The 16433-nt window shown below is 33.8% G+C and overlaps 2 protein-coding genes and 2 long non-coding RNA genes across 8 annotated transcripts; 1 reads left to right on the top strand and 3 right to left on the bottom strand.

Annotated features, from left to right (window-relative positions):
* Window positions 1-1054: 1054 nt before the first annotated feature.
* LOC123220140 (trafficking protein particle complex subunit 6B) lies at window positions 1055-3184 on the top strand. Its single transcript, XM_044642167.1, has 4 exons — window positions 1055-1260; window positions 2050-2167; window positions 2251-2476; window positions 2920-3184. The coding sequence occupies exons 1-4, from the start codon at window positions 1109-1111 to the stop codon at window positions 2946-2948; spliced, it is 525 nt and encodes a 174-aa protein (XP_044498102.1). The 5' UTR covers window positions 1055-1108; the 3' UTR covers window positions 2949-3184.
* Window positions 3185-4258: 1074 nt separating this feature from the next.
* Window positions 4259-5477, bottom strand: LOC123220357. Its single transcript, XR_006503037.1, has 2 exons — window positions 5002-5477; window positions 4259-4602 (listed from the first exon to the last, which is right to left on the bottom strand). It is a non-coding gene; the product is annotated as an uncharacterized LOC123220357 (long non-coding RNA).
* Window positions 5478-6288: 811 nt separating this feature from the next.
* Window positions 6289-9555, bottom strand: LOC123221108. 5 transcript variants are annotated; one of them, XR_006503210.1, is made up of 6 exons: window positions 9168-9553; window positions 8245-9075; window positions 7830-8123; window positions 7547-7730; window positions 7193-7339; window positions 6289-7008 (listed from the first exon to the last, which is right to left on the bottom strand). It is a non-coding gene; the product is annotated as an uncharacterized LOC123221108 (long non-coding RNA). The 5 variants fall into 5 exon arrangements; XR_006503212.1 differs by having other exon boundaries at window positions 6289-7339; window positions 8245-8790; window positions 8925-9075; window positions 9168-9552; XR_006503211.1 differs by having other exon boundaries at window positions 6289-7339; window positions 8245-8742; window positions 8925-9075; window positions 9168-9552.
* Window positions 9556-10007: 452 nt separating this feature from the next.
* On the bottom strand, window positions 10008-14766 carry LOC123221107 (probable serine/threonine-protein kinase At1g54610). The gene is made up of 8 exons (XM_044643811.1): window positions 14444-14766; window positions 13809-14288; window positions 13219-13503; window positions 12777-13094; window positions 12235-12462; window positions 11468-11568; window positions 10944-11061; window positions 10008-10614 (listed from the first exon to the last, which is right to left on the bottom strand). The coding sequence occupies exons 2-8, from the start codon at window positions 14178-14180 to the stop codon at window positions 10276-10278; spliced, it is 1761 nt and encodes a 586-aa protein (XP_044499746.1). The 5' UTR covers window positions 14181-14288; window positions 14444-14766; the 3' UTR covers window positions 10008-10275.
* Between the last annotated feature and the right edge of the window lie 1667 nt (window positions 14767-16433).

Here is a 16433-nt window from a genome sequence, read left to right as displayed (position 1 = left end):
TTATTGTAAATTTCGTAGTGTAATAAAGTGAAAACATGTTATGTTAGGGAAGTTTAAACCAACATGTTTTTTTAAATTCAAATTCCTTCGTAAGGTTTATATCTAAAGAGGGTTATACGATTAAATTCAAACTAAACTAAACTAAAATTTACGTAAGTTTAAGTTTAATTTGATTTGTATGAAACTGAGTTCGAACTCATCGAATTTGCTTCAAATGAACTCAAGCTTGAATTGAATAATTAACGTATTATTAAAACGATGTCGTTTTACTATATATTAATCAGCACAATATTATTTTGTGTCAAAATTTTTAGCTTGTGAGTTTAACGAGCTAAACATCTCAAAGCTCGAGTTTGAACTCGAAAATATTAAACTTTTAGGCTCAAATTTGTTTCAGATTCATTCGAATCAAACTCGAACTCAAATTTGAACAAACTCAGTTTGAATCCAGCCTTCTAAGATTATATGGGAGCAGCAGGTTTAGAAGTTTTAGGTAGATATGTTTTCTTAGGTTCATATTATCTTTGGGGTATATGAACCTGTATAAATACTTGTATGTAACTAATTTTGAGTTTAAATGTCAAAATGTTAATCAGAGTGAAAATGAGATTTTTTAAATTGTTGGGGCTTGTAAGCCCTTTTTTTTTAATTGAAAAAATTAGGGTTTTACTGAAACTAGTGGAAGTAAAGGTATTTTTGTATTTAAATTTGGGTTTTGATTGTTTTTGTCTATTGGTGGTTTTATACGTCCTTTCCACAAATAATATTATATGTATATATTTTAAATATATAAATAAGTATATATTTTTGTATGTTATCATGTTATTAAATGTTATTTTTTTTTAAATTTAAAATAATCTAATGATATGATGACACATATTAAATATATATATATTTATATACTTAAAATAAATATGTATAATTTTATTGTCACTCGTAAAGGACTCCATATTTATTTCCGGAATTTAAATAGGATTTGAGTTATGGGCTTAACTTTAACAAATGGGCTTAAGGCACAATAACTGCTGCCCAACTTTTAAAAATAAAGAAACAGAAAAGCAAAATCAATTTCAGTAGAGATCGAGAGCAAAAGCAAATCTTGGTGAAAATGGGAAGGGAAGTTTCAGAGAGCTGCATCGATAGTCTGCTAACTGAAATGGTATCAACCTATTGCACTCGGTTCTACGCTAATAAGCCTGAGCTCGCCGCCCGTCGGATCGAAGCCATTGGTTATCAGGTCGGCCATCAGCTCTCCGAACGGTATAATCTCTCATAGCTCATCAAACGCCAGCATCACTTTTGGTTTTATTTAAAATTTTGATTTAATTCTGAGGATATAAGATTGATTGAAGCTTCGGTGTTTAGATCTGATGACAGATCAGAATTATGCTTTTGGTTGCTGAGAAACTGTTGGAAACGGAAAGGAAAGGGGAAGAGGTTTAGTTTTGGAATGTGTGTATTTTGGTGTTGATTGTTTAATTGTAAATTTTACTTGCTTAGAATGTTAAAATTTGTCTGATATAGGTTGGATTTGGGTGAATAATGTTTTTAGAAACAGTGTTGAATTTATCATTTTTGCTTTTTGCTGGAATATCCAGTCTCGGCATGGCATCAATTTGTGGCCAATATTACCTTTGTTCTCAAATTTATAATTTTTTTCCTCATATTAAGTTGGTGGAAGAAGGAAATCACAGCAACGTTGGTCTCCAAAGTGGATTCTTGCCCTTTGTTTATTTTGGTGGGTAATATTAAAAGAGGGTATACAGAGGAATTTTTGTTTAAAGATACCAGTGGTAGTGTTTGGAAGCCTTCAAGGGAACTCAATACTTGAATTAGAATAACTCTTTCAATATAATTCTCGATACCATTGGGGCAGAGTCTATGTATGTACTACAAAATAGAATAATTATTTGAGAATTTATCTTTTTTATCATATTTTGTTAAAAATGTCTAACTTTGTACCACTTCCAAGTTGTGTTGTTGCCTTTTTCTTTGCTTTTTTTGAATCTATTGTGCTGCCTATGATGACAGAATATTAGTTTTTGTTAGGTATACAATGGAGAGACCACGTTTTAGTGATCATCTGGAGGCAATAAAGTTCATCTGCAAGGATTTTTGGTCCGAGCTCTTCAAGAAGCAGATAGACAACTTGAAGACAAATCATAGAGTATGTTGAAGCACCAAAAAAATTGATGTAGGGCTGAAGGTAATCGCGTTCAGTTAATGAATTTGGTTATGTATATTTTGCAGGGCACATTTGTATTGCAAGATAATCGCTTTCGGTGGCTTTCACGTATTTCACTTGATTCGTCCCTGGAATATACAGAATCTCAAGATCCTTCTGCCTCAGCTGAAAATAAGGCAGCACAATCAACCAGCATGCATCTCTATTTTCCTTGTGGAATTATAAGAGGAGCTCTTTCAAACTTGGGAATCCCTTGTGCAGTTTCGGCTGACATATCCAACCTTCCTGCATGTAAGGAACTGGTTCTTAAGTTTTTCAGTCTTGAATTGTTTTTAAACAGATTCCCCATCAATTACATCTGTTAGAGCTTTGTTCTATAACTAGTTTGCCTCAAGTAAAGTCAAACTCATAGGTATATGAAGCCAAAAATGCTCTCTGACTTCCTTGCTAACAAATTAAAGCATTGCTGAATCACTCTTTATTTAATCCTATGAATATTCAAACATCTTCATGAATGCTAGGTGGCCACTCCTTATTGTCTTTATCTTTGGTAAAGCCTTTTTCAGTTAAATAGTACTAATCCTGTGATACAGTTAGTAAGAAACAAAAGGTCGGCAATTAGCTTCCTTCACCGCTTCTTTAAAAACCGTACTTAATGTCTTTATCTTGTTTTGTGTATGTCTGTGGCCCCACGATTGAGTATTCATGTAGTTGACATTTACATCAATTTGCAGGTTCTTTTGTGGTCCGTATAAAGGCGTGATGCACATTTTGGCACAAGTGTGGGATAAGAGCCGGGCTTTGAAGCATGTAGTTATCTGTATTCTCCCTATAATGCTGATGCACAAAACCGTATTTGATTTGAAAATTTCTGGATACCCCTTTTGAAAATATCCATAGTGTAGCACAATAATATTTTGAAGGAACTTCAGTGTACTTGAAATCCGGATGCATATATTGTGAAGCTATGTGATAATTGGTGACTAAAGTTTTCCTTCTTGTTGAATGTCAAAATTAAAAGTTAAAAATGCCTTTTTGTTTTCTAAGTTTTTGAGTACTAGCTGATGTAAGAATTTTTACCATCCGAAGTACAAGATATGAAACTTAGATCTGATATAAGAAAGTATGAGTTTTCAGTGTGAGGTTTATAAAGGTTTGAGTTTTTTTAATCTCAACAGTTAATTTTTCAAGCATAAAAAAATTCTAAGGTTTGTGTTATTTGATAGGTTGGGATTGTCATTGGTGGTGATATGTTACAATTTCGAATGTAAAATGTGAGATTTACATGGTGTAAGGATTATATAGTTTTAAACTCTCTAATCTCAATAATTAATTTTTTAGCTGTGGTTTCTAAATTATAATTTAGCCTTATTTAACCTTTTTTATAAATTGCAAAGCTTCTGGTCTTGGAGAGATGTCGGTGTGCATTTCATGAACTTGGATTTTCAATATGCTATTGCAAATGCAATGACTACTTTAATTTAGTATGATTTGATAGTTAAATGTATTTTATACTGAATTAAATTGGTAAAAAGAGCCAATTATTATATAAATCAGGCGTATGGTTTTCTATCTCTAATTATAAGGTAGATAGTGATGAAGTGGAACCTGATATTTGATTTATGTTAATAAATAAATAAATAATATTATGTATATTTATTTTATATATACAAAGTTTTATCTTTAATTCAAAATTATTTAATCATATAATGATACAATAAGTCTGTACATATTTATGTACCCAAAGTGGGTATACATAATTTTATTGTAAATAAATGAAAGATAAATTAATATTTAATTACATAATAATATATCATTATTTATACACATAATACTATTCTAATGCATGGGTTGTGGATATATATGCGATGGACTTGCTAGCTATAATACTCTGAAGACATGAGTGTTATTGCTAAGTTTGAAAACTTAAAGAGTAATATTATACGTATTTATTTTGAATATATAAATATATACATATTTATATGTGTCATTACATGATTAAATATTATTTTATTTTTAATTTAAAATTATCTAATCACATGATGATACATATAAATATATATATTTATGTAGTTAAAATAAATATACATATTTTTATTGAAAACGTAAACCCATATAGGGGTGATCTTATACAAACCAAAAGTGAAGATACAAAGAAACTGCATAAATCCATTTTGAACGTTTGAGGTGAAGTTGGTGAGCCTCAACATCACAATACAATATACAACAAACATTGACCCATCATGATAATTATTTAAACAAGAAGAACCACAAAGACGAAGATAAATTGGTAGAAATGAGGTGATCAGAATCGTGGCGGCCCAGGAGGCCCAGGTGGTCCAGGCGGCCCAGGCGGTCCACCAAACATTGGCCCACAACAGCTCTCAAATATGCAGCAGCAGCACACCACATACATACTGCCACAAAACCACTCAAACTCAGTACCCATTAATATAGCAAAAGGATAATCACAGATATTCTCTTATATATTGCTAATACTGTAATAGAAAAAAATTTACTTTATATTTCACTTTTTTCAATATATGAAAACACATTTGATGTCTCAATTTTTAGGTTTAATTAAATGAATATCTTTTCTCTTTTTCATTAGTTTAAGATTTCAGATTTTTCCTGGTTTGTATATGTAAAATTATTTAATTTTATTATTAAAAATAATGAATTTTATATAGATTACCCATTAAACCTTATTATTTCACATGGGTCATTATCTATATATTATAGTCTAATTGCATTTTAATAAGATGATCACATAGAATATTGAGAAAAAAATTAAAGAAACAAAAGAAGATGGTTACCATGAAGACAGAAGGCGGCAAACTCCTCCACAAAGAAATTCGAAGCAACCACAAAATGGTGGCCCTCCTCCTGGTGGTGGTCCCCAACCTGGTGGTGGCATCTCTTTCTCTTTCTCTCTGTCTCTAAGACACTCTTAAAGTCCTTGGGAAATTAAGGAAAAATGGAAATGATCCAGAAAATGTAAAATTGTTTTTAAGTTATAGGTTGAAGAAAGTGGTGTAGCTAGAGATGGAGCTTTAGCTTAAATGGCTTAAAGGTTAAGCTTCTTGAAGTGTCTATGAAAGTCTTTGACTAGTAGTTAGAGAAGTTTGTTGAAATGGATATAAAATTTTAAGCTAACCTAATGTTCAAAGCTCAAATATTTCAATGTAGAAATGCCCCACGTTTTCCTTCTTTGAAATACATTGCTAGTTAAGCAAACTGATGGGTTATCTGTGGTGTTATCAGGTATATTTATTTTTTTATACAGACACTTAGTATGATACTTTTAGAGAAATCCCACATTGATAAAATACGAAAAAGATACTAGCTCTGTCTATACTTTGTCTATGTATCCCACATCAGTTAGGAATATAATGATTTAACTAAATTAATAGTTTATAAGCTCCTTAAATTGTCAAAACATATTTTGGATTGCAAAACCTATAAACAAAACTATGATGGATTGTATATCCAGAGTGGATAATATCTTGATTGTAAGCTGAGTTATTAGACTAGAGATATTATAAATGATATAAGAGCAGTTTCGTGTGTCCTCTTAAATGAATGTGGGACAAACTTCAACGAAGATGTTGAATTCCATAAGGTGGGTGTATGTGATGTCCTTAAACAAATCATACATCGACAAAACACAAAAGAGATACCACATCTGTACATCCACATCGGTCTGTGCATCCACATTGATTAAGGATGGAGAATTTAACTGGTTGTCTATGTATTTCATCTCGGTTAGGGATGAGAAGATTTAACTGATTGTCCATATATCCTATATCAGTTAGGGATGAAAGGATTTAACTGATTGTCTGTGTATCTCATATCGATTAAAGATGAGAGAATTTAACTGATTAAATAATCTATCAACTCTTTAAACTGTCAAGATGTGAGTTACAAAAGCCAAAAATAAAATCATGATAAATTGCATGTCCAAAATGGACAATGTCATAACAGTGGGCTCGAATTTTGAACCAAGGATGTTACACCTAGTTCAGTTTATTGTTATTTATTGAACATTTTTTCTAGGAACTCTTGTGTATTGTAGTGATCATTTGATGGCTTTAGAAATATCATCATTTCAACCTTCAATAAATTGTTATTAAGATAATATATATTAATACCACAAACATCACTCAAGCTGTGACTCTTGAGATGCTACTATAACAAATCAAACCGATATGCTAATGTCACAAAAGCCACCGCTCCTCCTGCTCGCATTGCTTGCTGGCTTTCTTTAAACACACCCACAAACACAATTAACACAACACTCAACTCTCAAAGCCCCTCACAAGTCACAACACACAGAAAATTACTGCTTTAAGAACGGCACGGGGCCCCATAAATGGAAAGTTTTTGCTTAACCCAGAAGCATCCACCAAGTTTGTCACATTGTTCCTAATCCTCAACAAAGTATTACCATTAAACACTTTCCACCTGCTAGTCTTCTCCAGTGTCTACCATTCAGGGCTGCTCTCAACTTCTAAATGCATCAAATTTAAAGGCTTGATCACATTTGAATTGAAATTAAAGAGTGGATATGCAATAAATGAAACTAATATCACTATAATCAAATCAAATCAAATTCATCTGCTACTGGACTGGATCTGCAGATGACTTCTGGAACTCACAAGCTGTTGTGGATTGTTTGAACCTGTATAGAGTGGAGAATTTCACCTTATAAATTTGACGTCCTCTAGATTTTACCCCAAATAAAAGTTTGAACTTTCTTTGCTGGAGTTCGCAAGGGGAAACTTGAAAGGAGAATTTCAAAAGCAACAAAATGTGTGCAAGAACTGCCAATGAGAGACAAGGGATACGACATAATCATGTAAAAACCTCATTTCCAAGATGACAAATGTAAAGGGTATAATGATTCTATATATTTACTCAAAACTGCATTTTGAAGTAGTCTAAGAGGATGAACTGGTTGCACAACCCCGGCAGAGCTATGGCTAAAATAAAAAGGATGTCTTTTACCTCAGTATATCTGTCAAATAACTGTGTAATTCATCTCTGTAGAACTGCCAAATTATAAGAATCCTTCACAAAATGGCTGACAATCTCACAGTTTCCGCCTCTTCAATTTGAGTTTCCGTAACATTGAATGAGCTGCATGCCCTTCCTCTAAATAGGAGTAAAACACACTGGTAAATACATATCCGTTTTTCTGCTTATCAGAATTGGAGAATCTTCTTCATGGAATATACAACGAAAGCTAAAGATTTGCCCAAATTGGCTCTCAAGTTACAGATGACAATTAAAAACAGATAAATAAAGAGTATAAGTGGAGATTAAAAAATGAAATAAATAAAATGACGAAAGGGTGCTTACCTGAAATGTTTGTGATAACATTAACACTTTTCTGAGAAGCAAGTGCTTTTAACTGGTTTGCAGTACCTAACAAAAGCAAGCTCTTCATATGTTGTTTTTGTTCCTTTCGGCTAGGTGTCTTTGCGAAGGCATCTTCAAAAGCAGGCAAATCTTGTGGGGAAATGCATGGAAGAGAGAGTAGAACCTGGACTATCAAACAAAGACATCCATCAATGGCTTGGTTATATCCCTAAAACCTACTTATATTTTAAGCAAATTTTTTGAAACATGAGGCATTTCTAACCTGCCTAGGGCTGGATCCCTACCGCACAAACAGACGATTATTTATTGACAGAGACCAACCAGATCAGTGCTGATAACAGCATTTGACTCAAGGGTCAAAACCTTGAATAGCTGCAGAAAACAGATCTTTTGAAACAAACTTTCGAAGCTCCTCATTATTTGGTGATACAGCCACGACAATCACAGCAGCAGAGAAGGAAGAGACTTTTGTCACAGCTTCACCCTCTGTCCATGTGAAAGCTTGTTTGGAAATCTGAACGCTGGAAGGGCAAGTTCTTTGTGCTTCAAAAGGAACCTGTAAATGGATTAGTGAAATTAGTGTTTATGGCAATAATATGACACCAAAGAACATAAAATTACAATCATAAAGCAACAGAAAAAGCCATGGTCATAGAAGTAGGATACAAGACACAAACCCAATCATAGAGCTTGATGCAAAAGAATCCAATCTTTCACAGACATGTCAACATGGGTGAATTGCCCTGAATGCTTTAAGCAGGAAGCCCAGCATTTAGTCCTGAAGAGGCCATTATAGACAGAAGTGAACATATCTCACTAGTCAGATCACAAAGTCGTTTCTCCTCAATTACTTCCACTTTTAAGTCAGATCCAGCAACAATCCCATGGAGATATGGAACCATTGCTCTACCTTCATGCATAAAGCTGGACCAAGAGCAGCTAAAAGCTTGTTGACAGTGGACAAATAACAGGTGCAGCAACTTTTCCAGCCAGGCCTCCCACAGATCAATAGGGCAATATTTAACCAAATGTATTAAAACAGAATGAACAAGTTGCCTTATATGCCTGAATTCCATTGACAGTACATTCTCCATCAGTGCCATTGCAACAGAATGGAAGTCCAAAGATTTAAAATTGATTCTCCAATGGTTGCTGACAGGCCCAGCATATTATACCTGAATTTATGAGTTTTCACAATAGAAAGTAGAATAACATCACAATACCTGGATTCACAGAAACCAAATTTTCTTTCTTCCTTTCTTTTTTTTTTTTTTCCTAAGGCCTAAAACTCAATAAATTCTCACAATAGAAAGGAGAATAACATCGCATTACCCATTTCTTAAATAAACAATAATACCTGAGAAGTAAGTCAAATCACAGCCACAAAAGAGTGCACGAACTTTCCCAATTTTTGACAGCTCAAATATCCTACGAGATTAAAACATCGAACTTTATCACCACATCAAGATTTCCCGGGTGCCTTTTTAGCAAATTTACCACCTTTTGGCCTTCAAAATCAAAATTTGATAAGTGCATAAAAATCAACCGAACGAAGCAGATTGTAAAGTAACATGAAGATATATAAAGAGAAAAAAAGTACAGATTCAAGGTAAGAGACGGCGGCTTTGCGAGCTTCAGGAGTTGAACTCCACGCAAGGGCAGTAGCACAGCCACATTGCTTGCTGGGTTATTATTAGCATCCGCCATCGACACTGCCCCCCTATGATCAAATTCTCTTTGCCCCGAGATTAAGTATCTTGAGAAAGCTTTTATTAAAGGAGGAAGAAAGAGTAAAATGCTATGTGTTCTTCCTAAAAGGGGTTCATCAAAAGCTTCAGAGTTGAGAGAGGCGTTTTGATTTTTTTAAATTGCAGCTCAAATATGCAATTGCAATTAGATGATTTTTCTTTCCTAGTTTAAATATTATTTTCTTCTTTAAGCCATTGAAACCTGTTGCAAAACCTTGCAAGGAATATTTTTGTTGACTTTCTTGACACTACAAATTAGAAATTATAGTAACTATTGAGTATATTTTAGATTATGCCATCTACAATTTATTAATTAGTTAATTAAATAATAAAAATATATTTTTTTTAATAAATAAATAATATATTATTATATAATTAAACGATTTTAAATTAAAAATAAATAACAATACTCACATAACAAGTGGGGTTTGAGGATATATATATATATATTATTAAATTTAGAGTAGGACACTTAGTTGAACTAAACCACGTACTCAGACCAAATCAAATATTTGTCTCCACGCTGCACTATTTCGTGGGTGTATGTTTTTTAATCCCAATAAATAATATCATAGCGAGGTTTGCGATTTAAGAAGAGCAAGCCGAGTTTGCAGGAAACAATATCTACCAAAATAGTTTTATGTTGAGTCTCATAACAAGTTAGAATTCAAGATTTGTTCATGTAACAAGGATTAGATGAGACATTCAAAATTTATCAGATAAATCAAAGTGTACATAACACTGCAGACCTTTCACTATCCCAACAAAGTGAACAGAAGCTTTTGTGTCTCTTTTTTGTGGAGGGGAGAAGGAGTTTGTGGTGGTGGTGGTGTGGCTGTGTGGGCACTCTTGTATGGAAGAAGAAACCAGGGTCAATTCATACACTCACCAAGGTGAGACTCCTATGAAACTGTGTTGGTAAATGCAGTCTACCATTCTTGATATGTATGCACAGAATGTTTAAACAATGCTTTTATTTCCCTTAACTCGAGAAATGTCACTTTTTCCTCTTACTGTTCCACTTGGAGGTTTCAATGGATCAAATGGGTCGCCTGCAGTATTCTTCCTTTGCCTTGGATTGCCAACGCTGGCAGAGTTGGCTAATGGACCTGACCAAGTTCGAGTTGGTTCTTTTGAGTAACTGAACAAGGTGGTGCTAAATGGGACATCTGGAGGAACAAAGGTTGCATCCAAATGACGTGATGATCCCAAAGGAAAGCCAACTGCTCCATCCTCGTGTGGCGGAGGAAACTTTTCACTCTTGCTCTTTGCATTCGCACGCGTGATCATGCGCCTCCTCTGTTTCAGAATAAACATAACAGCAAATTAACATATGTGAAAACTTCTGAAGTATATCCGAAACTCAATGAAGCATGCTACTAATTCACTACTAAAAAGATTACATATAGCAAGCTTTATGCTTCTCAGACAAATAAGATTCTCCATTTACTACCCTATCTAATGTAGAAACAACCAGACAACAACTGAGAAAGACGTGGAAGAAAACAAAGCAGGTTTTTGCCAGGACATGACAGAAACAGCATTGCAAGTATACAGTTTCCAGTAACTTTGAGACCAACAACACCTAAACATATTAATTCCTCATAGAATCAATCAACATAACATACATCGAGATTAGACTGAAGTTCTGCATTGGCCTCTGGTGCAGGGATTGCCCGAACAGCCCGATCACGTGTTCGAGTCTTCTTTGCACCATCACCTTGGGCTTTACTGGCAGCTCTTAGTCTGCAAAAGCATAGGAAGGAACATGCTGATTATAACTCACACATGTGAGAGAAAGCTAGCTTGCTGATTATGACCGTGTCAGCAGAAGCAGAAGTATATACAGGTCAAATCAAACTGTCAAAGATATTCCAAGAACAGAACCTTAATGGACTCCATTGTCTGAAACAAAGGTATTAGCTAACTAAATGGAGATATATAATAAAATGCCTCGGAAATTAAGTATAATGCAGAAAATTTGAAGCCAATGCAGCTGCCCCAATCAAATGAGTTTAAAGACAGCAGCTTAACCTCCGATACCTTATGCACTCAAAATTAAAATTTTCAATTTCAATCTGTTGTCAAGGGTGTTGATGATCTAACAAGTTCAAATCACTACACTTTAATCACTATGCGCAAATTTTCTTACCTCCTAGCTTCATCATCTCGTTGCTTAGCATCCATCTCCTTACTTGGGGCATATTTAGGGAGACTAGAAGGTTCACAAGCAAAAGGTTCCATGGTGAAGAACTGCACAAGCGTAACAGAAGTGATCATGGAAAAGAGGACATTTGAAGGCACACTTTTGAGAAAGATTTCTTACAAAATGCAAACGCAAACAACGATTATACAAAATTAAGTGTCTGCCTCATGCTCCCTATACTATTTCAAAGATTTCGATAGATTAGGGACATTTTCGATCATAATTTTTCAATTTTCTATATTTAATACAGTAAGCTCAGTTTCAAGTCTAGGTCAAACAGGAGCAACATAGAACTAGGTATCTCAATTTAATTCAAACACAGCAGAGTTAATGAGTGCAAAAACTGCAGTGTTACACCTGGAAGGACTATATGAGCCAGTATGGTTTCTACTGTTACAGGACTATTAAGTCAGTGACTATTGGGTTCGTATTCATTGTTCAATAACATCCCCCTTAATTCCCACCACTCTTCTCTTTTAACAGACAATGAAAGCAATGCAGGATCAAATGCCAGATATCCTTAAGTAGACTTGCATGATGCCTTCTCTAGATCACATACAAATTTCTCATTGCAATCAAGAAGGAGACTCTGCATTCAAACTAAAGCCACTCAGGCAATCTGTAGTAACTTTATGGTCCAATAACGAGTGCAAAAATTTAAACCAAGAAGCAGAAAAACGGAAGTCAGACAATCACAGAAGATAAGCGCTTACTTTGCTTCTTAATGAAGCAGTGGCTGTCTGACGTTCCGATGGGTCAATTGCAAGAAGTGTTTCAATCAGAGGCAGTGAGGATGGAGGAAAATCTTCAAACGTCTCTCGTATGCTTCTTTTGTAGGGCTCTCGCGGCTTGAATAAGGTTGCATTTGGCAACTTTGACTTTTTCCAGTACTCATCTGGAGGTGAACCACATAGCTTATATATTTTATGTAGCTGCTCTACCTACATAGCATAAAAGATACTGTAAATAGCAGTGAAAATGGTAAATGATGTACCCCACGATAAACATTAATATATTCCACATCCAGTAGACTATAGAGCATGACAAAAGCTACAGTCAACAGTATTAATATAAGCATATTGCTCACTCCTTGCCTATGTCATTGCCTCCTTATAATATCCTTTCAAGTTCTCATAAATTAAAAAATCTATGGAGATAGCACATTAAATATACACCAAACTTAGATATTTACATTGAACAACATAATGCAAACGACCAAAGTCTAGATTAAATCAAAAACTGAAAGTTTAGTTACCTCTGTACGGCCAGGCATTATAGGCTTCCCAGCCAATAGCTCAGCCAAAATGCAACCAGCACTCCAGAGATCCACACCCACACCATAGTCAGTGGCCCCAAGAAGCAGTTCAGGAGGCCGATACCATAGAGTAACCACTCTACTAGTCATGGGATGCTTACGGTTTGGATCGAAAAAAGACGCCAAACCAAAATCAGCAATTTTAAGTACTCCACCACCATCAATTAGAAGATTAGACCCTTTAAGGTCCCGATGAAGCACACCCTTGTTGTGACAGTGCTCAAGTCCAGACAGCAGTTGATGCATGTAACATTTAACCTACAAGCAAATAAAGTTTGAGTGTCAAGTAAAGCGGCTTGGTTCTTCATATTAGATAACCACCAAAAAAATGTATGAGATCAATGCACTTTAATTTCAGATTTAGTACAAGCTATGAAAAAACCTGTGGCTCTGTAAACTTTACTTCTGGGCTTGCAGCAAGTCCGGCCAAATCATGCTCCATATATTGAAATACCAGGTACAAACTACATGACATCCTCGAAGTCACTAAACCTTCCAACTTTACAACATTTGGATGATCCAATCTCCTCAATATGAGAATCTCTCTAGCCATAAATCTCACACTCTCAGGTTCCAAATTGTCAAAGCGAACTTTCTTTAATGCAACAATTTTACCAGTTAACATATCTTTAGCTTTGTACACATTGCTATACGTTCCTTGCCCAATCTATCATCAGGAGGGAGAAATCAACATTTGAAGACAAACATCAACTTCAAAAATATTAATAAATCAATAAAAGAAGGAAAAAATCAAGAGCCATGTTTTATCATCATAAAACCCCCATCTCAAATGATGTAACAAATTGAATCTGTCTGTTAAACGAACTGATATCATTCTCACATCATTGTGATAGACTTCAAAGATGGAAACTTTGCAAAGTATCCATCAATTAACATGGACCATAATTTTTTTTCTTTTAACTCTGAAACAAATTGACAATGACTCTATTCTAAAAGGAACAAATGGCCAACCTTATCAATTTTCTCAAACGAGTCTGCCCTCCGCGGTATCCACCCGTTAAGTGACTCTCCACAAACTGCAGTAAGCCATGAAGGCCAGCCAGCTGCCACCTGCTCACCCTGCAAGTGCTTAGGTGGACTACTCAACCTTGGGTTTGGCTTTGACGTTCTCCTCTCCCTTCTTGGTTTTTTCTCTTCAACTACTTTCTCCTCCTCCTCCTGGTTGGCCTCATCATTTTGAACCTCTACAACCTTAGTATCAAATTTTTCCACTGCAACAACATCTTCTTTCCCATTATTATTAGATTCAACACTCAAATTTTGAACCTCCTTAGATTCTGATACGATGCCTGAGGAGACCTCTCTCCCCAAGACACAACCCATTTCTGAATCTAATAAAAAATGTCATTTCTCACCATAATCAATGTGGGTTCATCTCTAATCAGCTAAAATCACTACAAATCAAACAAATTCTGACTACAGGTAACGATTCTGCACAAAATAAAAAGAATGCACTAAGCCTCTTCACTACATGATCTTCAAGAAACAAGTGCTAAACTAACAGCTCAGGATAATCTAAACTGAAAAAAGAAGTAAACCGAGACAAATCAATGAAAAATGCAAATCATAAACCCTATAACACTTACCTGAATTATTCAGTTGTATCTTTAAAAGAACCACAAGAGAATGCACTTGCTGAAAGCTAGATATACAAAGAGAGAGTAAAAAGGTGAAGAGAAAGTGATTGAAACACAAGTGAAAGAGAGAGACTTTGATTTGATGAAAGAATCTGAGAGTTAAAGCAAAGGAAAAATGTTAAAAGTGTTGCTTTAGTAAGTGAAAATATTGCTGTCTGAGACAAGAAAATGGAACAAAACTGATCAATCGACAGAACATGACTGATAATATTTTTGTTTATGTTATTAAGAGTTTTGCTTGTCATTGCTCAAAACCTGTCTTTCTCTCTCTCTTATCTCAGCTCCAGCACCTCAACTTCTTTATTTATTTATTTTTTAAACCAAACTAATTATCCAGATTAGATAAAATCATCTTAATTTAGAATTTAATTTTAAAATATCATTAAAAAAGTTTAACCCATACCCTTTTATACATGTTGCCATTGGAATGATTTTTACTTCCTCAAATATGCTTACTTTTTTCATTTTGAGATTTATTTTTCTTGTTTTCAAGTAAAGTCACATAGCATGCATTGCATTATTTATTGCCTTACGATAAGATAATGACACTTAAAATTAAAGGTGTAAACAAGTTGATCATATGCAAGTATTTATGGGTTGGTTTAGTTTGAATTTTAGTTGAGTTGAGAAAAATATTAATAACCTTTAATAAATTTTTAAATATTTTGTTAACATATTTAAAGTATCGATGTATAATGAATCAATTTATAACTCATATTCAAACAATTTATTCCCATTTCAAGTTTGTACTCTAACTGAGTTTGGACTCTCTTTTAGGATAATTAAGACAAGTTGAGAGTTGGAATTTGAGCCAAATATAAAACGACTCGATTGGACTCAATTATGCCCTAGACACTGTTAAAAAACTTCAAAATCTAGTATAAAAATATTATTTTATCTAACAAGTATGATACACAATTGGATATATAAATAAAATGACATTATATAATTAAATGATTTTAAATTAAAGATAAAATAATATTTAATTATATGATAAAATTTTATATGCATTCAATTATGTACTTTAGAATTGAATGCATGTAACATTATTTTTATTTTATCATATCCACTATTCCTAGGTGGCACCATAGCATGACATACATTTTCATCTTGGCCAAAAGACTATTTTCCACCTAAGTTTTAGTTTAATTTCAAAATCATATCCACGACAAATAAAAAACTTAAACACTCACTTATATACTAACTATTGTTAAAATTTTTAGTTAGAACTAGAGATAAAATCGTTATTTTATCTTTAAACTCTAAAACTTTAAAATTTATATCATTCCCCCTCAAGTTTAAACAACAAATTTTCACCTCATTTTTTAATTTTCAAAAATTTAAAGTTTACCCTTAGAGTTTGTTTCTCTTCCCTGACCATCGCCATTATGGCTAATAGCGGATGCTTTCCACCCATCTTCGATATCTGACCACGAAGGACAACGAAAGACAATCACCCACCACTACAAAAGGCTTGCTTTTTCTTAATCTGAACGATAAAGGGTCGTTATTCATTAGAGAAGACCATTACTTCTTCTCGATCGACTACCATATTTTACAAATTTGGGTGACAAAGGGTCGTTATTCATTGAAGAAGACCATCGCTTGTTCCCAATCAATGATTGAATCGTCTTGATCTGAATAACAAAGAGTCATCGTTCATTGGAAAAAATCGTCGTTTCTTCCTGATTTCTTAAGCCATTAGAGATGAAACCTAAAAAAAAAGGAAACTAAATTTTTTAAAGTTTAATTATAGAGAAAAATTGTTAGTTTTCTAAACTAAAGGAAAAAATAATATCAATTTTTAAGGTTTTAGGTTTTAGGATTAAATAACGATTTTATTCGTATTTCTAACTGAAAATTTTAATAATAGTTAGACTATTGATAAATATTTTAATTTTTTATACGTTGTAGATGTATTTTTTAGATTAGGTAAAAC

The sequence above is a fragment of the Mangifera indica genome, chromosome 7 (genome assembly GCF_011075055.1).
Source record: "Mangifera indica cultivar Alphonso chromosome 7, CATAS_Mindica_2.1, whole genome shotgun sequence".
NCBI lineage: Eukaryota > Viridiplantae > Streptophyta > Magnoliopsida > Sapindales > Anacardiaceae > Mangifera > Mangifera indica.
Note: the sequence above shows the minus strand (reverse complement) of the source record. Positions and strands in the feature narration are given on the sequence as shown.